Source organism: Geotrypetes seraphini, chromosome 7 (assembly GCF_902459505.1).
Source record: "Geotrypetes seraphini chromosome 7, aGeoSer1.1, whole genome shotgun sequence".
Lineage (NCBI taxonomy): Eukaryota > Metazoa > Chordata > Amphibia > Gymnophiona > Dermophiidae > Geotrypetes > Geotrypetes seraphini.
This window is the reverse complement of record NC_047090.1, coordinates 105551221-105578407: the sequence shown is the minus strand read 5'-3', so window position 1 is coordinate 105578407 and position 27187 is coordinate 105551221. Positions and strand designations below refer to the sequence as shown.

Below are 27187 nucleotides of genomic sequence, written 5' to 3'. Positions count from 1 at the left end.
GCGCTTGAGAAGCATCCGAGAAGATGAGGCCTTCATCGACAGAGTCATCCAGGAACTGTCCCAAATCTCTGAGCTGGCGCAAGACAAATCCATCCTCGAGTTGCCAAAACCTTCAGCTTTGAAACCAACGATTGGGGTACAGGAAATGGCTTGAGATGCTGTTTCCTGGCAGCTGGTAACCTCCTCCACAGGTAAGCATAGGAGACCCCCCCTTCTCCATTTCTTCATCTTCTTCTTTTTCTCACCAACAGGACAGTTTTACATCAACCCCACATCTCACCCTGAAGGACAGATTCCAGATCTTACAGGAAGAGACTGCCGACGAGGAGCAGGTTGAGGTCCAACCCACGGCTCCAGTTCCAGAGACAATTGATCGACTCCCCCCGAAGAAGCGCAGAGTAGTGGTCATTGGGGACTCCATGCTGAGGGGCACCGGGGGGCCAATCTGCAGACCGGATATGCAGTCAAGGGAGGTTTGCTGCCTGCCTGGAGCCAGGATCTGAGATGTCACCACATGTCTAGATAGATTTCTCACGCCCCAAGACCACTTCCCTATGCTTCTCATCCACGTTGGAACGAACGACACTGCCAGAAACACCCCGGAGAATATACCTAGAGACTTTGGAGCCCTGGGTGAGAAGCTGAGGCGCACGGGAGCACAGGTGGTCTTCTCCTCGATCCTCCCAGTTAGAGGCAAGGGAAGAACCAGGGATGAGTGTATCCAGAGGACCAACGAGTGGCTACACGGGTGGTGCAGGGAGATGAACTTCGGATTTCTAAACCATGGGAAGGCACTGCAGGGACTTCAGGGACCAGACGGACTCCATCTAACCAGTAGAGGTAAGAACGTCTTTGGACACCGACTAGCACGGCTGCTTCGTAGAGCTTTAAACTAGGTAAGTTGGGGAGGGTACCAGTACAATAAGTAACTATCTGGAGGAGGGGAGTTGCAACTCCACTTCTGAGCCCAAGCCCGAGGTAAGTACTCACATTGCAAACAATTCTTTAGGTGCCACACCAGTTCAGATGGGACACTTCCCAAGGGGACCTAACAATCACAAGGTATGGAGGGCTATGTATGTTAATGCACACAGTCTAGGAAATAAAATTCTGGAATTGGAGACCAAAATAATGACTGCTGACCATGATGTAATAGCGATCTCCGAGACTTGGTTCACAGACTATCATGGGTGGGATAAGGCTATACTGGGTTACAACTTACTTCGTCAAGACAGAGAGGGCAAGTTAGGAGGAGGGGTGGCACTATACACTAAAGAAGGCATCAAAACTACAAGAATCACAGATGTCAAGTACAACGGGGAATCCCTCTGGGTAAACCTGGCCAGAGGCAACGAAAAATGCCTGTATCTTGGTGTAATATACAGACCTCCAAGACAACTGGAAGACAAGGACATAGAATTAATCAATGACATAGAGAATATCACTTTACGGGGGGATATGGTACTGCTAGAGGACTTCAATATGCCCGATGCAGATTGGAGCACACTTTCAGTGTCAACCAGCGGCAGCAGAAGGCTATTATCCTCCATAAGAGGGGCACGACTCAAACAATTAGTATTGGAGCCTACTAGGGCTCAGGCGATACTGGATCTGGTACTCACCAACGGAGAAAGCGTCTCGGAGGTCTCGGTAGGCGATAAGCTAGCCTCCAGCGACCACAACATGGTATGGTTCAACCTCAGAAAAGGTTTCTCCAGATCAAGCACGACAACAAAAGTACTCAACTTTCGAGGCACTGACTTTAAACGCATGGGAGATTTCGTCCATCGGGCACTCCAAAAGCAAGTTGTGACCGATAATGTGGAGGCTATGTGGTCAACCTTGAAATCTACCCTACACGTAGGAACAAACCGCTACATAAAATTGGTAAGTAAACGGCGAAGAAACAACAGACCCCAATGGTTCACTGCAGAGATCGCGGACCTCGTTAAAGAAAAGAAACGAGCATTTATTTCCTACAAACGCTCGGAGAAAGAGGAGGCCAAAATAAAATGTATGGCCAAGTCTACAGCTGTGAAATTGGCAGTCAGAGAGGCCAAGCTTTGAGTAGAAGAAAGCCTAGCAAAGAACATTAAAAAGGGGGACAGATCCTTCTTCAGGTATATTAGTGACAGAAAAAGAAACACAGATGGGATAGTACGCCTTAGAAAACCTGACGGGAATTATGTAAAATCAGATACAGATAAAACCGAACTACTAAATGAATATTTCTGCTCAGTCTTCACCTGCGAGGCGCCGGGGTCCGGCCCACAGTTGCAGGCAAAGCAAAGCTCGAAAGACCCGTTTCGGAATTTTGAGATTACTCCTGGTGACGTCTACGGTGAGCTATCAAAGTTCAAGGTAAACAAAGCCATGGGACCGGACAGTCTACACCCCAGAGTGCTCAAAGAGCTGTGCGACATCCTAGCGGAACCGTTATCCTTCCTCTTCAATCTCTCCCTAAGTACGGGAAGAGTCCCCTTGGACTGGAAAACAGCCATCATTCCTCTGCACAAAAAGGGTTGCAGGGCAGAGGCTGCGAATTACAGACTGGTGAATCTCACATCAATAGTGAGTAAGCTCATGGAAACACAAATCAAACGCAAATTAGACACGATCCTGACTGAGAAGAATCTACGCGATCCCCACCAACATGGATTCACCAAGGGTAGGTCCTGCTAATCCAATCTTATCAGCTTCTTTGACTGGGTAACAAGAAAGCTGGACTCGGGAGAGATCCTGGACGTCGTGTACTTGGACTTCAGTAAAGCTTTTGATAGCGTCCCCCACCGCAGGTTATTGAGCAAGATGAAATCAATGGGATTAGGCGTAACACTAACTGCATGGGTCAATGACTGGCTAAGAGGTAGACTTCAGAGCGTGGTGATTAACGGTACCCTCTCTAAAACGTCGGAGGTGACCAGTGGAGTGCCGCAGGGCTTGGTCCTGGGTCCGATCCTTTTCAACATATTTGTAGGAGACCTGACTCAGGGACTTCAAGGTAAAATAACATTATTCGCCGACGATGCCAAATTATGTAACATTGTAAGTAAAAGCGATTTGTTTGACAGCATGAAGCAGGACCTGCTTTTACTGGAAAATTGGTCCTCGACCTGGCAGCTGGGCTTCAACGCGAAAAAATGCAAGGTCATGCACCTTGGCAACAATAATCCGTGCAGAACGTACACACTGAATGGTGAGACCTTGGCTAGGACTGCAGCAGAAAGAGATTTAGGGGTGATCATTAGTGAAGACATGAAAACTGCCAATCAAGAGGAGAAGGCTTCATCCAAGGCTAGACAAATGCTGGGTTGTATCCGTAAAAGTTTTGTTAGTCGGAAGCCCGAGGTCATAATGCCATTGTACAGAGCCATGGTGAGACCTCATCTGGAGTACTGTGTACAATTCTGGAGGTCACATTACCGTAAGGATGTGTTGAGTCGGTTCAGCGAATGACCACCAGGATGGTCCCGGGGCTCAAGGATCTCTTGTACGAGGAAAGGCTGAACAAATTGCGGCTATACTCTCTCGAAGAACATAGGGAGAAGGGAGACATGATTGAGACATTTAAGTATATCACTGGTCGTATCGAGGTGGAAGATGATATTTTCTTTCTTAAAGGACCCTCGGCCACAAGAGGGCATCCGCTAAAATCAGAGGCGGGAAATTTCATGGCGACACTAGGAAGTTTTTCTTCACAGAAAGAGTGATTGACCATTGGAACGAGCTCCCAGTGCAGGTGATCATGGCCAGCAGCGTGCCAGATTTTAAGAATAAGTGGGATACCCACGTCGGATCTCTACGTGGGTAGTGTAAAGGTGATGCCATCAGAGTGCGATCTCTAGGAGGGTAGTTGGGGGGAGGGTTAGTGGAGTGGGCAGACTTAATGGGCTATGGCCCTTTTCTGTCGTCATTTTCTTTGTTTCTATGTAACATGCATAGACTTGTTTTAACACGCTTGCTACTTTCTTCCAAACTCGGGTAGATAAATTATTGAACGCCCCTTGTACAAGCTCCAGAGTGGGGTTGGAGGGGAATAAATAGGCCATTGCTGGGAGTAGAAACAAGATTAAAGCTCCAGAAGGGGAAGCTGGGATCCAGGGCATAGACTTCATGTGCCCATAGCTAACACTACCACCACCTAGGTAGGTAACCTTCAGCATCTTATTACCACATTTTCTAATAATCCACATACCTAATATCCAAAATCACCACTGCTCGTTTATAACCATAGTTGCTCTATTCTGGTTACCCTGCAGTCATATTATGATTAGAATTCATGTTGTAGTTGACTCCGAGAAAAAGTAATAGCCACATAGAATTTTCTCAAAAGCTCAGTAATCTGGAGTCTTAATTGTAAAGCTTGTTTTACATATCTCTTTATAGATATAGTGCCATCATGTTCTATATTTATCTGATAACTAATATGTATAGGATTGATTCATCATCATATTATTACTAATATGATTTAATTTGGATTTTCAAATTGACCTTACTATTCTAGTTGTGTACTCGGCAGCTGAGATTTGAGCTTGATAAGAAACAGGAGGCACTGCTGCTTTACGCACTAGCCCAAGTATAGCCGCAGTGGACCTTCAGACATCTTACTTTTTACATGTTTTAATCGTTTATTAGCCTAAGTAACTATTAGACAAGGCATCATTAATAACAGCAGCGGAGGAAGTGAAACAGAATACCCAAAACGCCCAGAACAAAGAAACATGAAAAAGAAAACTCCCTTCTCCCAACATTTCAATTAACCCTGTCTTTCTGAGAGCAACGTCACTTCCGCTGGACAGCTGGCACACGCGAAAGTGCTCCAATCCTTCTTGTTCCCCAAATCTCCCGATCTCTGCCGCAACTCAAAGCTCAACCACCAGTTTTGGGAGCGGATTGGCCTCGCCGCAGCTGGCTCGCGCGTCTGTCAGCCAATCCGAGGATGGAAAGAAGGCGGGGACAAAGCAGAACTCTGGAGAATCAGGTTGGCTCGAGCTCAGCGGTTTTGAGAGGGGCAGAGGCTGGCAGCTTCAGTGTGTTCACTCACAGTTAAGGGGGAGGAGCGTCAGGCCAATTGGCTGACAGGCAACGGGTTGTCGCGCGCCCGCTTGCTCGCGCAGAGGGGTTGTGGGGAGCGTTGCACAGCTCTGTCAGCAGTAGTAGCCTCGTAGTGTTTACATGGAGCGTGGGGCGACATAACCCTCTTCTTCTCGGTCTCGAGAGAAGCCGCAGCCCCGCTGCGCTGGTCGAGCTGTGTAGCCACTGCCACAGCTCCCAGGACCTACCCCAGCGGGCAGTGAGCGTTGGGGGACTATACCGCAAGTGTCGTGGGTTATCTCCGCGCGCTCCACTCGCCGCCAGCTATCCTCTCCTCAGCGAAGAACTGGTTGCACCATGGCAGAGAAGGGAAGGCTCAGCTTTCCCGGCACCGGCGTTAGCAACAGACCCGTCCCCATGAACCTGTTCGCTACCTGGGAAATAGATGGCTCCAGTCCTAGCTGTATACCCCGGTAAGTGCTAGTGAAAGCTGGGATAGTAGCCGAGTAGGGCTGTTGCTGGAACTTGAGGTATAGGATGCATCCTTCTGTCCTAGGGATGCGTGAATGGGGATTTCCAGGGGTTCTGCTGCTAGATGGCCTTTGGGTGGTGAAAGCTGACTGTGGACTCTGATTAAAGCTAAAAACGTGCCCCGGACCGCTGTAGACCTGGGAGTGTTGTCTGGACGTAGCTGCATCCTGTCTGCGGGGAGTCTCCAGCGCTGCAATCCTTACCACTTGGGAAGAAGGCTTGGCTTTTCTCCACCAACTTTAGCACAAGGAATACATGAGCAATGTTTGGGAGAACGTTATTTTGTTGAGACAGCAATCAATGTAAGCTTGTCAGTTGCTTGCAGGGCTCCTTCCTGACATGTTAAGGGAATGTGTGATACGGTATTATCGGTATGTCAATATTAAAGGCAACGCATGTAGTTGAAATGAATACAAATCTCATTACTTTTCTTGCTTACTTCCGAAACATAAGTACTTTTCTTGTGATTGCAGTATTTTGTAGATAACCATTAAGCCTTTGTTTCTTTGTTGAGGCTTATTGTGTCATTGCTGGGTGGGTGGGGGATGACTTCAAATTAATGTGTATTTTTTATTCTATGTGTTCTACTTACAAGTAGTATCAAATAGATTGTTTTGGTTTGTCCTTGATTCTATTAGTTTGCATTTGTATTTATGTATGTTACAAATGGATTGGAAGAAATGTAAACATACTGAGCTTTTGTAGTTCTTGACAGAACAGTAAAAGTGAAATTTAGCTCAATTTGGTTTTATGATTGAGTTGCTAGAACTTCATGAAACTTTGGAATTGTAGTAATAATAGTGGCTTGGCTTTTCCCGAAATGGGTCATAATAAGTAGGAATGTGCAGTCTGGCTCGCATTCTAATTCTATTTTGGCTTGGCTGTTATTTTGATTTCCAAATTTGCAGTAGCTTTCCTTCTGCTCTGATAAACTATACTGTTGGAGTTGATTGGGATTTTGCCGAGTAATATTGGGACTTGGGGTTTGGTAAAAACAGTACATAGACTTAGCCCAGAAACTCATAGCAGCGTGCCCTTAGCCCTCATGTGGCCTCCATTTAGAAATTCTTGTCATTAAACAAAATCTCATTTACTGCAGGTAATGTCATCTACAATTCTGTGTGAGGTACAACAAAACACATATTCTACAGCCAAGAAATGGATTCAAGTAGCTCTCATCGGCCTTAACCAAAGCCTCCTGATATGGTGGAAAAGTTAAAAATCAAAAAATATAGAAGGGTTGGGATTAAATGAAAAATAAAAATGAAGATGATTTGGATTATTTCCAACAAAACAAAAAGATTGTTGAACAGAAGATCGGTTTGTAGTTTAATAACATCCAAAATAACTTAAAAACAATAATCTAAAAACAATGCACAAAGGGTGTAACAGTCACAAGTGACCCACAGGATAGAAACCAAATAATGTATACAATAAAAATGACCCAACATGAGCTGCATTTTGGCAGAATAAAAATGCCTTTCTTGGGTCTTATAGGGGCTATCTTAAATAAAAAAAGCATAAAAGTCACAATAATTAAAGTAATAAAGAGGCTACAAACAAGCAGCACTCTCTCACAAGACTACAATGTAGACTGGTGTCATGTTGTTTTGCTACTTCATTTCCTTTGTGGAACCTTTTTGGTACTATTTGGATTTTGTTGTTTTGGATTTATTTCCAGCACTTGTTTCAGTACCAGTGTCTGTACTTTCTCTGGTACTGTGCAAAACCCCCCCCAAAAAGCAACTTTTTTTTTTACATAATTTTAACTTATGGAACTCGGTGTCACAGAATGATAAATGCATTAAAAAAAATCAATCAATAAGCTATTAAACATAATGTTTAGGAATTTCAAATCTAAGTTAATGGAATCCCTAAATTATTCCTAGAAACTGTATGTCTAATGTGCCTTGCTTTTTGCCTACTTCTATCCCATGGTTTCTTGCATTTTATTTTTATGGTCTTGGCTTTCCCTTCTTCACACATCTTCATCTGTGGTGACAGTATTTTACAAACAATGCTCTAAACACCTTTGGTGCAGTCATGAATGGGATGCTGGACTAAGTGAGTTTTTGTTCTGACTTTTTGACAGATGTTCTTATGTTTATGATTAACCTGTGGAGAACTTTAAAAACACATTTAGTGCTGTTGCTTATTGTATAAAAGGCAGTTTTGTTTGTGTCTTTGGTAGGGTTTAGTGTGAAAGCATGGACTATATGTAATGCAGAGTATTACATATTGTCCAGAGCCCAAAAGCTGACAAATAACTTGGGGCTAGATTCACTAAGCCCACCGATTATGTTCTGACCACTTTGTGACACCGACCCGATTCACTAACCTTCCTCCCGAACGTATCCGCACCCGATCCGCGCATGCAAATGAGTGGAAACGGCATTCAAAGTAGGAAGGGCCTCAATTCATTAAACAAATTAAGGCACACCGACTGGGCTGGCCGATCCAAAACCAAGCAACTGCTGAGGACCAGTTGCTCATGTCCTTTTCTGCTCTCTCGCCCTGAAAGAACCCTGCTCTGCCACTCTGCCTGCTTCTCTGCTTCTGTGTGTTCAAGCAGCTAGTCTCTCTGCCGCCCTGACTCTCCTGCTCTCTGCCACCGTGCCTGCCTCTCTGCCTCTGTGTGTTCAAGCAAGTCTCTCTGCCGCCCCGACTCTCCTGCTCTCTGCCACCCTGCCTGCCTTTCTGCATTCAAGCAAGTCTCTCTGCCGCCCCGACTCTCCTGCTCTCTGTCGCCCTGCTTGCCTCTCTGCCAAGTGTTCAAGCTGCACTCGTCTCCCTCTGCCGCCACCCTTCCCTGCAGTGCGAGCCCATGGTTTTAACCCGCAGGTTTAAAGTGGGGCTGCACTACAACGTGTTCTGTTCTGTTCCAGAACATGCCGCATTGCAGCCCCGCTTTAAACCTGCGGGTTAAAACCACGGGCTCACGAAAGTAAAAAAATAAAGCAGTTTTTTTTACAAAGAGCAAGCGCATGCGCAGATCATCTACAGGCAAAGAAGATGATATGCACATGCATCGGGATCGCTGTGCAGCAATCCGTGTCGTCAGTTTGAGTGTTCCTCTGATCTCCCCCATTTGCATGAGGACGCGTTGTAGATCGGTTGGCCAGGAAGACTCGGCCACGGATCACACATGTAAAAGGAGGTTAGTCAATCTGTCCCTTGGAGGTAATGAGCAACCTGACAGGCAAGGGAACTGGATGAGGGGAATGGAGTGGAGATAATGATAGTAGTCTAGTGTGATGATAAGAAACTGGAGATCTGTATGTCATAGCAGAGGCCAAGAGCAGACAGGCTGAGTAGTATGGCATGAAAGTAACCCCCCTCCCCTGTGAAACACTGGAATGCTGAAGGTTGTGGAATTCAGGAGAGGGTTGCCACTGTTTATGTTTTTGCCATTTTATGATACATTTTCTTAGTAGTAATATAATATGTACCGAGCCCTTCTATTTCTCTTTATTTTTGACCTAGATTTGCCATCACCTACGTTTGCCATCTTAGTTGGAAGTTTTCAGAATTTACATAAATTGATAGTTTCCAGAAATCTATTTTATAATGTAGGAAGCAATCATTTTGTCAAGTTGTGAATACACACAGATGCTCTCAGTTTATGAAGAGTGTTGGTTAAAACATTTTTGGGCGAGTGAATTGGAATGCATTTGTTTGAAATAGATAAATAAGAGCACTGATGATAAAACATATTTATTAGGTAAAGAAATATGTTTAGCAGTAAACTAATGGTATTCAAATTACTGTGACATAAGAAAAATTCTATGCAGACAAGAAAAGGGACGTGCTGTTGTGGTAATATGCCAGAAGTTTGAGTAGTGAAAGCGGGTTGATTTATGCATTAACTAGAAGAGAAAGATTTCCCCTAGCTCTACTTTCAGGAGGCTGACAGGACCAGGGCGCTCCTGCCTTTGGCACCTGGCAAAGGGAAGCCCTTGCCTGAAGAGCCCCTGAAGCTGCAGCACCTTCACAAACATATAATACGCACCTGGTCCTGGGAAAGTGTTCCTCCATTGCCCTTTTGGAAAACAGTAATACCTGATCCCTAGCAAAAATCAGGAGGTACTTCAAGGGGTCAGCCTACTAAATAAAGGGTGAGTTGGATATGGGAACTTTAGGGACCCCTCCTTGGACCACTAGGGATTTGTTTTTTCAGTCAACATATCTGAAGTGCTGCACTTGACCTCACATGACCTTTAACTTCCAGGACAAATCTTTTCTATAACTTGACCATAGTAAAGATTCAGTCCTAAGGGGACAGTGAACGGACAGCAAAAGTTAGAAAACTGTTCTTGATGAAAGAAAATGAAGTTTCCTACTGTGCTATACTTTAATGTGGTAGTTTCTACTACAGATGTTTCCAGCATAAAATCCTTACAATATCCACTTACAATATCCAATAGTAATTAGAGAAGGAAAATCCTGAGTAAACAAACCATTGTGCTAAAGGATTTAATATAAATCTAAATTTATAGCCTACTCTATACCCAATAATAGGAATCTGGGCCACTTATGTCAGCCCCACAGATAGGTAGTAAATGTTAATAAATGGACTCTTATGTGACCCTTTTACTATTAATGTATGGGACTACTTTAGTATGTGTAAGATAACAGATGTGGGGAGATGATGGTGAGATTGCCTTGCATCTCCAAAGCTTTAGGTTTGTTTACCACAAACAATAGTAAATATCTTAACATTTACTGTGTCAGTGGTGTTTAGAGATGTAAAATATGTAGAGAGAGATCAAAGCAGTCCTTAATACATTGGTAGATCTCTGTTCATAATAAATTTACTGGTGGGCAACCCTCCTGCTGGCTAATGCCATGAGTTGGGAGGGGGGGGGGGGTGTTTTCCCTGCTGCGGCCACTCAGCTGAGTGTGGTAGAGGGATTTCCTTGCCATGATCATCTGCGTTTATTTGTAATGCAGACCAGCATTTTGCTGGCCTACATTTCAGGCGTCTGTCACGGCCTTAGGGAGATGCCTAGGGCCACTTCAGCTTGCCCAAGGTCACTTCTGGGCGAAACAATACTCACGCCCAGCCTTGGACAAGCTTAAGTGTCCCGATGTGGCTCCCTTAACTGCGGCAAATGCCTACAGTGTAGGCGCCTGCTTCAGGGTTTTTTTGGTTTTTTTTTTTTTTAAAGAAAACGTGCATCCTGGTTGGTTTGTTGGACAGCAGTAGGAGACTGTTCATAGAATTTGCCCCTAAATGTATAGCTTTTGATGGAGACTGCCCCAACTTTGTTGGTTGGACTGAGAACTTTTCAGCAGCCCCTCATATATTGTCCTGTACTTTTGCAGTATGTTAGAAAGGCAGTATATCACATCCTTGACCCTTACTCTTACCATGTATCTGGTGGCCAATGACAGCTTAATTCAGGTCTTTTTTTATATCAGAGTCTCTAGGTGTAGCTTCTATCAGTGTCCCCATCTTGCCATCTTATGACTGCAGAGTGTCCTGTTTTTCTCTGCAGTTCACAGAAAAATAACTTGTTTGTCTTACTTGAAATAAACATGTTGAAGACTGGTACTTTTCAGCCAAGCCAAGGAATTTTCATACCATGGCCTAACTTTATAAACTGTAGTTCTATATAGCAGTGCTTCTCAACACGCGGTATGCGTACCCTTGGGGGTACACGGCCTGGCTCCCGACCAGGGATCCCACCTGCTCACAGCTGAAGCCACTGTTGGGGATTCCTCCCTGCCTGCCTGTCTGCCGGCCTGCTGCACCACCCCTACCCCCAAAGCCGACCCTGTTACTTTGTTGGAGCCAAACTGGCTCCCTCCTTCCCCAGCAGCACTCCGTGCAGGGACATAGGCAACTTCTCACATGCTGCGTAGCTGTCCTGGAATCTTCTCTCTGACGTCAGAGGGAAGGCTTGTGGGCCAGCCACATGCAGCGTGTGAATCGCTGCATGTGCCATCCCTGCATGGAGTTGCTGCTGGGGGAGTATGGAGCAAGTCCGGCTCCAACGAAGTAACAGGATCGACTTTGAGGGTTGTACAACAGGCTGGCAGACAGACAGGCAGACAGGGATTTCCGGCTATGCCTGCGGCTTCTGTGGATGGGTCGTCTACGGGGGAAGGGAGGAGTGCGGGCGGGGCAGGTATGCAACTTAATCTTGGGACAAAGCTGTAAGGCAGAGAGGGGGCATGAACTCAACAGAGAAGGAAGGGAAGGGGCATGAACATTGAACACAGAAGAGAGGGAATAGAAAAGGAGAATTGATGGGCATGAATGTGTGAGTGAGAGATGGCGCATGTGGGGAAAGGAAGAAAGGAAAATTGGACATAGAGAGAGAGGAGTGAGGTAGACATGCATGGGGAATAGAAGGATGAGATGGAGAAATGTTGGATATGGTGGTGGAGAGGGCAGATTGAAGAGGATGCAAGGGGGAGGAATGTTAGACATAGTGTTGGAGGAAGAAATGTGACATTGTGCTAAAGGGGGGTTATAGAAGGAGAAATGGGCATGGGGCTGGTGGGCAGTAGTGAAAAATGCTGCACATGATCCGGGGGATGAGAGAAGGAGAAATGGATGTGGCAGTAGAGGGAGTGGGAGAGATGCCTGGATCTCTCAAGACAGATGGACAGTGAAAAAGAGAGAGGGAAACATATTGCCAATAGGGGTGGAGGAGAGAGGAAGAAACATTGGACTCATGGAGGGACAGAGAGAGAGAGAGATATGTTAGTTGGGGAAGGGAATGAGGTCCGGAGGAGAGGAGGCAGAAAGAAAGAAATATTGGATGCAGAATCAGAAGGAAATGCAATCTGAGACTCATGAAATCACCAGACAACAAAGGTAGGAAAAATAATTTTATTTTCAATTTAGTGATCAAAATGTGTCAATTTTGTGAATTTATATCTGCTGTCTATATTTTGCTCTGTCTATTTTTCTATAGTTGTTACTGATTGCATATTTTAAAGTCACCTGTCTTGACCTCTTTGAAAACTCCCCAAATATAAATGATAATTACCGGTAACATTTTTTCTGTGTACAGTGTGCTTTGTGTCTTTTTAATTTTGTGGTTACCATTATGTATTAATAAGATTATATTATTATGTATATGAAAAATGGATGGAAGAAATTGCGTTACAATTAGTACTATTATTATGGGGGGCAGGTCTGTGGCGGAGTTTGTGCGGGGGTACTCAGTTGGTATTTGTTAGGCTTAGGGGGTATTTAGCTTGAATAAGTTGAGAAACACTGCTATATGGTATTATATTACTTCCATCCTATCATACGGCCACACATTATTCTTCCTCTGCATATCTGAGGGAGAGATCTGAGAATATGCAAATAATAATAATGGCAATCAAAACACATCAAGGATGAGGCATTGTATATGGCAGATGCCTCCTTTAAAAGAAAAAGATATATATTTCAATACATATACAGGGTGCCGACAAAAACACTCCTTGATTTTTAAATGGTTACAAAACTAAAATTTTTTTTTTTTTTTTTAAATCTTTATTTTAATTTTATAGTATTGACATAATATTAGTCAAAACAAGAAAATAATACAAGTCAGTTCAAAGATTAAAATGAGACAATAGGTAATAATGAACATTTACAATTGAAATAGAGGAATCAAGGCAAAATTTTTCCCTTTCTCATACGGCATAACATTAAACACAAAATAAATTTTTACTGGTTTGTATCGTTAGACCTCAATCCATGGGGGAGAAATCTTTAAAATTGCTGAAATCTTAATCATATAGTACAAAGAAAAAGAAAAATGAAAATGATAGCGGGAGAGAACATAACCAAAAACCTTATACTTGAGCAGGTTGAGACTGAATTTCTCTCAGGAGTTTTAAGTTTGCTCTTTAGCAGAAATAAATTTTGTCAACTGCTGAGGTTCAAAGAAAATAAATCTATTCCCTTGATAGATCATTACACATTTACAGGGGAATCTGAGTACAAACGTCGCACCTATCTGCAGAACCCTAGGTCTCAAAATAAGAAATTGTTTTCTTCTCTTTTGGGTCATTCGTGACACGTCTGGATACATTCTCACTATTTTAGTCATAAATGGAACATCTTTAAACTTGAAAAACAATTTAAGCATCCATTCCCTGTCAGCATCTATAGCAAATTGTATAAATAGCGTAGCAGTTGCCGGTATCTCTTTACCTGACCTCTCCAGGAAATTTGTCAAATCCAAACTATCAGCAGACAAATTCTGCTGGTTTGGTTTTTGAACAGATGCTCTGGTTGGTAAATAATAAATTTTAGTGAGAGGCGGATAGGAGGTTTCGGAAACTTTCAAAACTTCTTTCAAATATTTTTTAAATGTATCCTGCGCTGAAATAAGTGGTAATTTTGGGAAGTTAATAATCCGAAGATTACTTCTTCTAGTCATATTTTCCAACATTTCCACCTTAAAATTAAGGTTTCCACTGTCTTTTACCCAGACCGAAGCCTGGGACTCCACTGTTTTTAATCTAGTTTCATGTCCATCCACTTTATTTTCAACACTGGATATCCTGTTTTTCATTTCCAAATTTTCAGACACAACAGAGGTATAACGTGTGGTAAGTTGCTGCATTTGAGTTCCCAAAGAGATTTGCAAACTAGATATTGCTTCCCAAATTGTCTCCATATTGAAAACCTTGGGCCTCTGCATTGGTGTCAGTTCAGCACCCAGAACCTCTGGTGAAAAAGTACCTGGAACTTCAGCAGGTGATGAAGTTAATGTCAGGAAATCCTGAGGAAGTTTCTGTCCCAGCTCCTCCGAATGCACAGATAATAGTGGCTTCACTCCTCCTCTTACTGAGCCGACTTCCGAACTCAGCATGCCTGGAGAGCAAACACCCTGGTGCATTTCCTCCACCGTCGACTGGCCAAACGCCCCCGAGCAACTCGGAGGACTTGGAGGACTTTGATCTTCAGTCAATCGGACAAACGCCCCCGGGCGACTCGGAGGACTCCGCTCTTCCGGGGTCAGAGATGTTGCCCCGAGGGAGAGCTGCGACGCTTCAGCCAGTGTGTCTCTCCCAGCCGAGAAAGCCTCCGGCTGTGTTGGCGTCTCTCGCTGAAGGAAGGCGTCCATCGGGCCCGTTGCTGCTGGTAAGGATTCGTCAGGGAAAATCCGAAGCTTGGATTTTCGTTTCACCATTTCTCCACTTTAGAAAAAGAAACAGCAGTCAGGGAACATCCGTGGCGTCTAGCTCCAGACTCCCGCAGCCATCTTCCTTAGGCCACTCCCCCTAAAATTTATTAGAATATTCTTTCACCTTTGAGGCTATAGTTTCTTCAGCTCATAAAATTTCATATGGTATCTGATGATTACATCCACTCGATGTGCGCCCCACCTGTTACTCGGCAAACATCAATGTGATAATCGAGCTCGGACCAGACTTTCCGAAGCATTTCTAGCGTGATCGCATTTATAGCTTCAGTGATGCGTTCCTGCAGATCATCCATATTTGTGGGTAGTGGAGGTACATACACTCTGTCTTTCATGTACCCCCCAAAGGAAAAAGTCACAAACAGTAATGTCCAGTGATCTCAGGGCCACTTGAGGAATACCTGGTCATTTTGTTAAGTTGCATTGTCTTGACGGTTGTAACTTCTGCACTAATTGCATCTTATAAGGATGAAAGTGCAAGCGATTGTGTAAGATCTTGCTAACCGTGCTTTTTGGGACTTTTATTTGCTTTCATCTTATTTATAAACATATTCCAATAAGTTTTGATTTTGTAGCTATTTAAAATCAAGGTATGTTTTTGTGGGCACCCTGTACTGTAATTCAGTTTGGAAAGCTGCATACATTTCAATCATATTCAAATGCCATGATGCCAAAAAGTCATATAATCAGTTCTTATTAAACTTCAAATAATTAATCTAGATCAGTGGTTCTTAAACCTGTTCAGAGGGTCCCCCAACCAGTTGGTTTTCAAGATATCTAATGAATATGCATGAGGCAGATTTGCATGCCTATCAACTCTGTTATATGCATATTCATTAGGGATAACTTGAAAACCCGACGGGCTGGAAGACCCCAGGACAGGTCTAAGAGCCGCTGATCTAGATTAATTCACACAAAATATAATTATTTTTATAACTAGTACCAATAATTAATTTTTGACTTATTTAAAATCACCATGACCCTTCATTCTCAACTAATGTAGGGAGTTTTACTTTTTAAAAAAATAATTTCCAACTGAAATTAACAGTTAAGAAACAGCCCACAGCTAGGGGCCACAAACTGTGGATCCCTCCAGAATCTTGCTAATGTAGATCTTAGGCCTGGCTTCCATGTGTTGACAGTCAACAATAATAAAACCCTTAGCGCGCATGCGCATTGAAACTCCGTGCCTCCGCATGCGCAGTAGAATAGAATTCTCCCCTACTTGAAGGAGCCTGCGGCGGTTTCCCCATCGCCCTCCATCGGCGACGCTGCGAGGCCGGAGCCAGTGGTGACCACCATGGCTGTGACTCCCCCCTCCCGCCCTCTCTCCGTCTGTCGAGGAAACATACTGAGGGACATGTGAGAAAAGGGGGCTGGGTCTGGAAGCTGAAAGGGAAAAGATGGGAGAAGGGGGCTGGGGGGTTAAAAAGGGGTTTGGAGCTGGGGCTGAAAATAGGGGACATGTGAGGGAAGGAGGCTTTAAAGGGGGTTCTTGGGAATAGTCCAGGGTCTAAGCCACACTTCAGAGGCAAAAGGAGTCAAATAGGAGAATGGAACTAGGGGCTGAAAAAAGGGGTAGGTGGGAGAAGGGGGCTGGAGCTGGGGTCGGTATTGTAAAAAGGGAACATGTTGGAGAAAGGAGCTGGGAGCTGACAATGGGGATATGTAAGAGAAGGGGGCTGGGGGCAGAAAGGGGATATGTGTAAGAAGGAGGCTGCAAAAGGGACATGTGAGAAAAGGGGGCTGGGGCTGGAAGCTGAAAGGGAAAAGATGGGAGAAGGGGGCTGGGGGGGCTAAAAAGGGGTTTGGAGCTGAAGCTGAAAATAGGTGACATGAGGGAAGGAGGCCTTAAAGGGTTTTTTTGGGAAAAGAGACCCGGTGTAGGAGGCTGTTAAGTGTTAAATATATATTTATTCATACACAAGTGAAAATTCGGACATCTACATGTAGATTGAAATTAAATCTGGGCAAATCAAAATTCCTTAGCACAGCAGCAAATGAATCCAGAGACTAGTGGGATAGCTCACATCGACCAGCATGTGGAGATAGAGAAACTGATTAACAGGTGGTCTTATAGACTGGCATTCCTCCTGTCCATTCAGTTTGCTCTATCTCCCAGCAGAGTCGCTATTCATCTAGCTCCTGGATTCTGGCTGTGCCGGTGACTTCATAGAAGTTTCATTTCTCCTGTTGAGAATTTTTCTCTTCAGAGAGCAAGGGGTGTCTGGCTGTGCGGTGCCAGCTTTGGGAGCTACACCTGGGCCCACCCAGGTCCCTTCTCCACCCTCCCCTCCAGTGGATTGAGGGGTTTCCTTTGGGCTCTGTTTTTCATCAGAGTCTCACTGTGCTGTGCTGTGCCTTTGGTCAGCTTACAGTTTACAACTGCCAGCCTTAACTTGTTCAGGTTATGATAGGTGGAAAGTTTGGGTAAGTTGAAGTTACTGGTTTGTGTGTGTGTAGTGCGGTGGCCGGATTCCTGTTGGTTTTTTGTTTGGGGGCAGCTTCGTTTGTTTTCGCGGGCATTCTCTGTGAAAAAAAACAAAACAAAACAATGGCGTCTGAATCCATTAAACGGTGTTCGCACTGTGGGAAGCGCAGAACACCATTGGGTTTGTGTTCCGCCGGCTGTGCGGGTTCGCCAGCTGAAGACGCGCTGCTATCGGCCAGTGCTTTTGAGATTTCCCACGCTGGGGAGGCGCGCTCCAGCTCCTCTCCCCTCGCGGTCGAGTCGGCCACACTTCAGAGCGCGGTTGCGTCTGAAGGGAGTTTGGCGGCGGTTGGAGCGTCGGGAGTGCTGGGGGAAGGTGCGGTTTCGCTCCCCTGTGCGGTGCAGGCCGGGCCAGCGGAATTTGGGCAGGACTCATTTTCGCCCGCATTTGTCATGTTAATGCACCGTGCCTTCCTCTTGCAGAGCGCTCAGCCGGCTCAGAATATTCATTTGCTGCCTACTCTGGCTGCTCAGCCTATATCTTCTTCTCCTGCTCCTCCTGCCAATGTTTCCCAGACGGTGCAGGCTCAGGCGGCGAAGCGTCGCAGACTTGCGCCCGCGGATGAGGGGGACCCTGCCTCAGTTTCCCCCTTGTCTCTGTCTCTTCCGGAGTCGTTGGAGGACGGGGAGGTGACGGAATGGGACGCAGAGGAGCCGATTGGTAGGGACGTGGATGATCCTTCTGCGCTCCGTCTTTTTCACAAGGAAGAACTTTCCTCCTTAATTTGTAAGGCTTTGCAGGGCTTGCACATTTCGCAGGAGGATCCGCAGGTTTCTGGGTCCGCGAACCCCCTGATGGCAGGGACGCGGAAGCCGCCTAGATCCTTTCCGGTTCATGAAGCCATGCAGGAGCTCATTGCGACGCAATGGGACACCCCTGAGGCCAGTCTGCGGGTGTCGAAGGCCATGCGACAGTTGTACCCTATTGCTCCGAAGGAACTGGAGAAATTTCAGATACCTAGGGTTGACGCATTGGTGGCCGCTGTCACCAAAAAGACTACCTTGCCTGTGGAAGGGGGTGTTGCGCTGAAGGATGTCCAGGATAGAAAAATTGAATCCGCTTAAAATGTCCTTTGAGGTGGCGGCGGTCACCTTACAAGCTGCGGTTTGCAGTTCTTATGCTGCGCGGGCTTGTCTACAGTGGTCTCAGGTGTTAGCGGATAATAGGAGGGAGTCCGGGAGTTCTGTTCCATCAGAAGTGGCAGATCTGGAGTCTGGTCTGGCGTATTTGGCGGATGCCTTGTATGATATTATTCGCGCTTCTGCTAAACAGATGTCTCTGTCTGTGGTTTCTCGCAGATCTTTGTGGCACCATCATTGGGCGGCGGATGCGGCGTCCAAGCTTCGGCTCGTGGAGTCTTAAACTTGTCCTTGGGGGATTACGGTTGGCACCTTTTGAGCCTTTGTCTACTGCTACTTTGAAAGATGTCACATTGAAAACGGTGTTTTTGGTGGCTATGGCTTCAGCCAGACGGGTGTCGGAGTTGCAGGCGCTGTCTTGCAGGGAGCCTTTTTTGCGCATTTCGGACGCTGGGGTGTCTGTTCGGACGGTGCCGTCCTTTCTGCCTAAGGTGGTTTCGTCCTTTCATGTGAACCAGTGTTTATTACTCCCGGCTTTTCGGCGGAAGGATTGGGGGGAGCGCTTCTCATTGTTGCGTTTCCTGGATGTGCGCAGGGCTGTTCTGCATTATTTGGGGGTGACTAATGACTTTCGTCGGTCGGACCACTTGTTTGTGTTATTCGCGGGCAAGAACAAAGGTATGGCGGCATCTAAGGCTTCCATTGCTCGTTGGGTAAAAGAAACGATAGCTTCGGCTTATTTGATAGCGGGGAAGCGGTTGCCGGAGCAACTTCATGCTCATTCGACTCGAGCGCTGGCTACGGCTTGGGCGGAGTCCGGAGGGCTTTCCTTAGAGGAGATTTGCCGCACGGCTACTTGGTCTTCTGGGAATACCTTTTCGAAGCATTACCGGCTGGATGTGGCGGCCCGTGCGGAGGCTGGTTTTGGCGCTTCGGTTATTGCAGAGGCAGCGTTAGCTTCCCACCCGGTTTGAGTTTGCTTTGCTACATCCCACTAGTCTCTGGATTCATCTGCTGCTGTGCTAAGGAAGGAAAAATTATGTTCTTACCTGTTAATTTTCTTTCCTTTAGGAGCAGCAGATGAATCCAGAGCCCCACCCTTTCTGTGGCCGATCTGTCGGTATTCTGTGTGCTGTGTTTCAGTTGGGTTATTGTTGGTAGTTGTGTTCTGTAGTTTACTATTTGATTCGCTACTGGAAAGAAGTTTTTTGGATGCTCATTCTCCTATCTTTGGATGCTTGGGCAAGGAGCATAACTGAATGGACAGGAGGAATGTCAGTCTATAAGACCACCTGTTAATCAGTTTCTCTATCTCCACCTGCTGGTCGATGTGAGCTATCCCACTAGTCTCTGGATTCATCTGCTGCTCCTAAAGGAAAGAAAATTAACAGGTAAGAACATAATTTTTCCTTCTTTCTAGCTAGTCCTAATGAAAAAATTACTGAAATAACTTTACTTCTAAACAGTCAATCTTATTCAATATCTCCTACGCTGAAAATTTTAGGGGCTATTTTAGATCGGTCCTTATCTTTTAAGGCCCATACAGATTCTCTGGTTAAGAGATGTTTTATTATCCTCTCGAAACTGCGTATTATTAGGAAATATTTTGATTTTATGTCATTTAAAAATCCTGGTTCAATCTTCAATCCTTTCAATATTAGATTATTGTAATGTTATTTATCTGGGATCATATAAAATAACTAACTGCTAGCTAACTAAAAATCATACAAAATACAGCTATTCATTTGATTTTTAATCTGAAAAATTCACGATCATATCAGTGTATATTATCAAAAGCTTCACTGGCTACCGTTTGAGGCTAGAGTACTATTTAAATTCAGATGCATTTGTTTTAAAGTTTTATTTGGCTTAGCACTGGCTTACCTTGTTTCTCATTTTAGTTTTTTTATTTCTAAATTCGTAGATCTGATTGGTTTTATTTTCCTTCAGCAAATGCATGTCGTTACAAAATAATTTTTAGATAGGACCTTAGCATTCCAAGCAGGATTAATGAATTCATGTTTGAATCTTCTTGTTTCTCCATTTCTTACTTACTATCAATTTTGAAAAGATCTTAAAACCCACTTATTTAAACAATATAATATACATTACTGATTTTTATATTATCATGTAGTTATAATGTATTTTTTAATCTTTTTATCTATACTTATTTTAGCTTATATTAGTTATTTAGAATTTTATTATGTATGATGTTATTATTATATGCTGAGTACCTATTTGTGTAAACTGCTATGAACTGCTGGTTAGGCGGTATATAAAAATAAAATTTTTATTATTATTAAAAGAAGACAATTCGGAGAAGAGGGCTGGAGCTTTGGACTGCAAAAGATGAGTTGTGAGAGAAGGGGTCTGGGTCTGGATTTGGAGGCTGAAAGGAAGACAGATGTGATAAGGAGATTGGGGCTAGAACTGAGGAAGAGCAGGTATGAGAAGGGGGTTAGGGTTGGGGGCTATAAAAAGGGAATGTGTGAGAGAAGGGAGCTGGGGATGAAAAAAGGGGGAAGTAGGAGAAGGGGGCTACAAAAAGGGACATGTGAGAGAAAAGGACTGGGACTGAAGCTGGGGGCTAAAAAGGGGGCATATGAGAGAAAGAGGCTGAAGATAGGAGCTGGAAGAATAAGTGAAGATGCAGAAGCAACAGTTGATGGAAAATGGAGAGGGAGTTCTAGGAGGTGAAGGACAGAGAAAGGGGACAGTTGGCATGCATTAACATCGAAATATGCTCAGCTTTTCAAATTATAAACTGTTATTTTGCTTTTTTTATGAGGAAAATATTTGATTGTGTGGTCCATGGTGGCATTGCTACTACTAGTTCAAGAAATTTAAACCAGTAACCTCTTTGTCATAGAGGTCACGCCCGATAGCTGTGCAGTACCAGCCACGGGTGTGTCTCTTAGTTCAGGTTCCCAAGCCTGTAGTTTTGGTTACTTCACTGAGGTTCCAAAGCCTTCATTGGGTGTCTGTCTGGTTCCCAAGCCAATGATTGGGCAGCTTAACCTAGGTTCCCAAGTCTAAAGTGGGTATCTTCTGTTGGTTCCCAAGCCAAAGTTCTGACTGCTTTTATTATTCATTCATTGCATTTTATTGAATTTATGCACCACATGTGCCAAAATAGTTCCTGGAAACTGATATTGTCGACCAGATGATGTAACCAGTGGAGCCGAGAGAACAGAAATAAGATGGTGTTCTGGCACCCAGCAGATGTCTTAAGATATTCTCATCAAAAGATCTATTCAATTTCTGTGATATGTATTTAATTCCATGTATATTCTTATTTGTTCACAAAGAAGAAATTGATGAAAGCAAGAAATTTCAGGAAGAGAGATGAAAAGAAAGTAACACAATAAATAGCTGGAACCAGAGAATATCATCAATTTGTGCCACTTGACTCAAATGTCATTCATATGAGCAAGGTTTCAAATGATACAACTTACTTTGTGGCCAAAACTTTGAGTATTCACATTACAATGCCATGCTTGAGACTATCACAACTGCTTCCTGGTTATTATATTGCATGCATATATGATGACAAATGGTGGCTTGGCAACATTGATGAAGTATTGGTTGACGAAAATAGCATCTTGATAAAGTTTATGCACCCACACGCCCTGCTAGTTCCTTTTATTGGCCTGAAAGATGAGATATGATCGCTGCCTCAAGAAGTCAAGGAAGTGATCAAGTGGGGATTGAGGATGTGGTGCAGTTGCTCAAATAGCAGGGAACAGCAAACCTTTTTAAGTATGGAGAGTGTGCAGGGAGCATTTGTTGGCATGTGCAAACAAAAGAAATATAAACATTTTTATATGTAGCAAGCAGATGGCCAAGAAACTGAATGAGTAATGAAGGTGGAAAATAACCATTTTCCAAGAAGTAATTTATCAAAGATGTTAACCAAACTACTGCTTGAGTGGGAATATTACAAAAATATAAGATGGAAAAGGATCCAGAATACATCTTTTTTGTCCAAGCTGATCACATAGCTTCTTCTCTTCCTTCTCCCACCAATTGCCATACCGAGCAATAGCAGGTCTTGGCCGTTTCTCTCCTAACTGTGGGGGACCCACGCGTTGTGCACGCTCACAGCCATATTTCGCCACATCCCGCTGGAGGCCCAACTTATTTGGCAGCTGACTAAAGACTCCATATAAATCCTCCGCAGCCACATTCTCTGGCAAACCAATCAGCCGTAAGTTATTCCACCTGTTCTGATTCTCATGGTCCTCCAGCTGAGTTTGTAAGTCCTTTAACTCCCTCTGCAAAGTGCCAATACTGCTTTCCATGGTTGTACTTCTGTCTTCCTGCACAGAAACTCTCTGCTCAACCTCCGTAAGCCTCCTGCCTGAGAATCAAATTTTTCATTAAGTTCATCCACAGCTGATTGGAGCTTGTTTAAACTGTCTGCCAACGCTGCCGTCACGGATTTCGTAGTTTCTTGAATCCACTCACCTGCCGGTACAGTGAATGAGACAGGCTCCTCCGCCATTTTCTGTTGTGGCAACTTGGGTTTTTACTTTGGGTCTCGAACAGGTTTCACCAGCATACCGAGCACCTGACTGCTCAGGAAAGTGTCAAAAGGGTCGGGACACCTTCCACTGTACACTGGAGCCCAAAGATCATACAGAAAATTGGGTTTTTTTTAACAGAAATAAGCCGCTGTTTAGTAGGGGGGATCAGAGCTCTACTCTTCCGCATCTATCTAGGTCAGCAGCATCACGTGACCCCCCCACATAGCTTCGTAACCTAATCATCATTTATGGTTTCAAAATTGCACCAGGTCCTATCAACTGGGATATCATTAAATTTTTCATTATCCAAGTCAAAATAGAGATCATTGTGTTTTACATTTCCAAAAGAAGCTCTTATATTCAGAATGTTTTCGTAAAAAGACTTTGCAAGATCATCCACATCCACTCGCTTTAGAGAGATTTCCATAGTTTAAATAGAGCTTTATTTTGATCTTTAGAGCTACCTATTTTGTTTCCATAATAAGTCTTCCAAGTTTTATTAAGCTCCTGGTTATATTAATTAATTTTCTTTCTCCATTTTAACCTGTCTTCTAAATTGCTTTTTTTCCATTTACGTTCTAACGTTCTACATATTTGTTTGAGTTTTCAATGACATTGGGAATACTAAGGAGCTATACATGAATAGGAAATTATTTTAGTCGTAAGAGGAGCTAAGGTGTCAAATATTTCCCTAGATTCATCACCCCATATTTCCAAATAACTTCAAATTGGGAGCGTGCAATACAAGATGGATGGGTGATTCTACAGATCTTCCCTCAGCAGCACTACTCAGCTAATTTGTCAGTGCAAGAGGTCAAATTTACTTTCAAAAAAGTAAATATTTTGATTTGTGAAATCTTCTACAGCAGATATGGCTTCAGGAAGACAGTCCAGATTAGAGACTGCATTTGCTGCAGGGGCCTCAGCTAAGCGGACTAAACCAGACCCACCAACTCCATCTAAAGTGCCAATTCCTAAAGATACTTCAGAAATGTTTGAACAAGTGTTACTGGAGCTGAAATGTAATGTAATGTAATTTATTTCTTATATATCGCTACATCCGTTAGGTTCTAAGCGGTTTACAGAAAATATACATTAAGATTAGAAATAAGAAAGGTACTTGAAAAATTCCCTTACTGTCCCGAAGGCTCACAATCTAACTAAAGTACCTGGAGGGTAATAGAGAAGTGAAAAGTAGAGTTAGAGGAAAAATAAAAATAAAATAAACATTTTAACAAGACAGCATTGATCTAAATACTTTGGAAGGTAGAAGAGATGAGAGAAAGGAATAGAAGCAGAAGGGGGAGCCGTTGAACAGTAGAATTCTGGAGAAATTTAAATGATAGAAATAGAACAAAACAAAGACAAAAGGCAAAACAATAGATAAGATTAAAGATAAATCATAAGCTGGAAAGAAAAATAAAATAAAACTTTGTCTTCAATCCACGGTTTCAGCGTCAGTGATGAAGTGGAGCAAGTAAGTTTAGGAGGAGCGATTGACGTTTCCAGAAAGGGCTTCTTCAGGGAAGAGACTTGGCAGACAGTCCCAGGATGCCTATGTCTCCTCCCCTGCGATGTTCTCCCATCCATGCATTCCCTCCCAGACACACTGCCCGTGCCCCAGCCGCTCCAAGGAGGCTGCCCCAGATGAGGCCCACGGTGAATGCAGGATTCTCTCCTCTGCGGGAAAGCCGCCCGGAGCCGACAGTCGATCTTCTTAGCGGATTGCATGGGGGGAAGAGTTCACACTCTTGGTAGGATCGGGTCTGTGTGCTCTCGGTGGTTGTGGCTGGTCTCGTTGCTGCTTAGGTGTAAAAGCAGTTGATCTCCACTGCTGCTGATATTTAAAAGCAGGCAGATTGATCTCTCCAATGGACTGCAGGGGGAGGAGTTCACACTCCTGGCAGGATCGGGTCTGTGGGCTCTTGGTGGTTGCGGTAGGTCTCGCTGCTGCTTGTATGTAAAAGCAGTTGTTTTTCTACTGCTGCTGATATTTAAAGCAGGTAGATTGATCTCTTAAACGGGATATAGGGGGAGGAGCTCACATGCCTGGTTGGATCGGGGCAAGGGCTCCTATTATAGGCTGCTTAGGTGTAAAAGCAGTTGATCTCCTACTTCTGATAATATTTAAAAGCAAGCATATTGATTTTTTCCAACAGAATGCTGGGGGAAGAGCTTACTTGTTTGGCTGGATCAGGGCAAAGGGCTCTCGGTAGTGGTGGCTGGTCCTGTTGCTGCTTAGGTGTAAAAAACAGTTGATCTTCCTAGTGGACTGCAGGGGGAGGTGGAGCTCACACTCTTGGTTGGATCGGGTCTGTGTGCTCTTGATAGTTGCGGATAGTTCCGCTGCTGCTGAGGTGTAAAAGCAGTTGATTTCCCACTGTTGCTGATATTTAAAAGCAGGTAGATTGATCTCTCCAATGGACTGCAGAGGGAGGAGCTCACATGCCTGGCTGGATCGGGGCAAAGGGCTCTTGGTAGTGGTGGCTGGTCCTGCTGCTGCTTAGGTGTAAAAGCAGTTGATTTTCCTAGCGAACTGCAGGGAGGGTGGAGCTCATATTTTTGCAGGACCGGGACTGTGGGTTTTTGGTGGGTTGGTCCCGTTGCTGCTTAGGTGTAAAAGCAATTGATCTCCCACTGCTGCTGATATTTAAAAGCAGGCAGATTGTCCAGGGAGAGGAGCTCTGCACTCAAACTGCCATCCTCCTCGCCTCCAAGTTCCGGAACTATCAGAGATATGCTTCAAGATAATACAACTGAACTAAAGACACTAAAAGAAGAAGTTCACAATCTCTCACAGCAGTTAAAGGTATGTGATGCCAGGACTGGACAGTTAGAACACTGGCTTTCTGAGGTGGAAGGCAGTTTGAATAACTGGCTAACTAAGGAATTGGAGGATGCTAACAACAGAAGTAGGAGAAACAACATTAGAGTATTAGGGCTTCCAGAAGGGGTAGAGGGCACAAATGCCATTTTTCTTGAAGATTTCTTACCAAAACTGCTCTCCCTCAATTTGAAATATCCATTAGAAATTGAAAGAGCACACCGCATTCCATCAAGGACTTCTAACAGTCAAAATGGTTCCAGGCCCTTGATATTCAGGGTACTGCATTTTCAACAGGCTATGGACATTCTATCTACCGCAAAACAAATGAACTCGTTGAAATGGCAGGAAACAAAAATCCATCTTCTGCCAGATTTTGCTAAAGTTACTGCTGGCTTGAGAAAGCAGTTTCTGCTCCTCTGACCTCAGCTATGGCAGTTGGGGACTCAGTATGGGCTTTTGTATCCAGCTGTTGTGAAGATCACTTATAATAATAAAACCAGTCACTTTGAGGATCTAAGCTACAAGAGCATATTAATCAGCATTTGGAGCCTATGACATAGGGAGTGACAAGGAAAGACTTGATTTATTTTTCAAAAGTGATAAATCTTTTTGTTTAATTTGGTGGGAATCCCATTAGAAATTGAATAGATGCAGTAGAAGGTGGATTATAAATTAGAGACTTATCTGGCATAATGGATGCAAAATGACAAGAGGCAAAGAAGAATTTAGATTGACATCAGTTCTCTGAAATGAATAAATCATCTTCTTCTACATCCTGGATATAATTGGTGGTAATGGATCCAGAAAGATACAGTGGCTTGAAGGAAGGTTAATACTTCCAAGACTGAGTCCCTCCTTCCAAAGACAGTTTGTTTGAAGGCTTATATATTCATATTGAGTTACTCCTATATTTTTATTTGAGTAGAATGATGAGTTTATTTTGCAGTGATTCTGATTTTTCCTTTATTGGGTTTGGTAATTCTTCTTTTTTTAATTAATTATTATTAATATTACATGATAGGGTAATGAATTTGGGAGCCCTTCCTATTGGTTTATTGATTTTTACAATTTCTATCTGGTTATTGCTTATGAGTATATATCTTTTAATGGATTAAATAATTGTTTTTATTAATTAATTGAAGGAATACAGCAGTTCTTAATGAATTTACTATGTATTATATTATATAGTATATTTGGTTATAGTCGTAATATTAATAGATAATTGTGCTGGGAGAGATTCCTAGTGGTTTTAGGTCTGGGGGTTTGTTTTAATTATTAGAAGGTCTAAATGAATTATTTGTTATTATGGAGTAAGGTAGCTCAGGATAAGATATGGTCTATAATGTATAATGTTAAACTGAAAACCTAGATGATATAATAACTTTTAAAATATATTTATGGGGATTAAATATGACTTTATTAATATTTATTGATATGGGGATGAATTTAGAGTGCTTGGGGGAAGACAGTAGTCACCGGTCTATATGTTTGCACACAAGCTTTTGTGTTATATGCAGGGATGGGTTAGGGGAGGGAGTGG

General features: G+C 43.7%; 1 protein-coding gene across 3 annotated transcripts in view; it reads left to right on the top strand.

The window, feature by feature from the left end:
* Window positions 1–4795: 4795 nt before the first annotated feature.
* PACS2 (phosphofurin acidic cluster sorting protein 2) overlaps window positions 4796–27187 on the top strand; it is a 474262-nt gene continuing 451870 nt past the window's right edge. For 2 of the 3 annotated variants that reach the window (XM_033952201.1, XM_033952200.1), the window contains exon 1: window positions 4988–5507. In XM_033952201.1, coding sequence (XP_033808092.1) covers window positions 5392–5507 — 116 coding nt within the window. In that variant the 5' untranslated portion in view covers window positions 4988–5391. The other variant, XM_033952202.1, reaches the window with a different exon arrangement.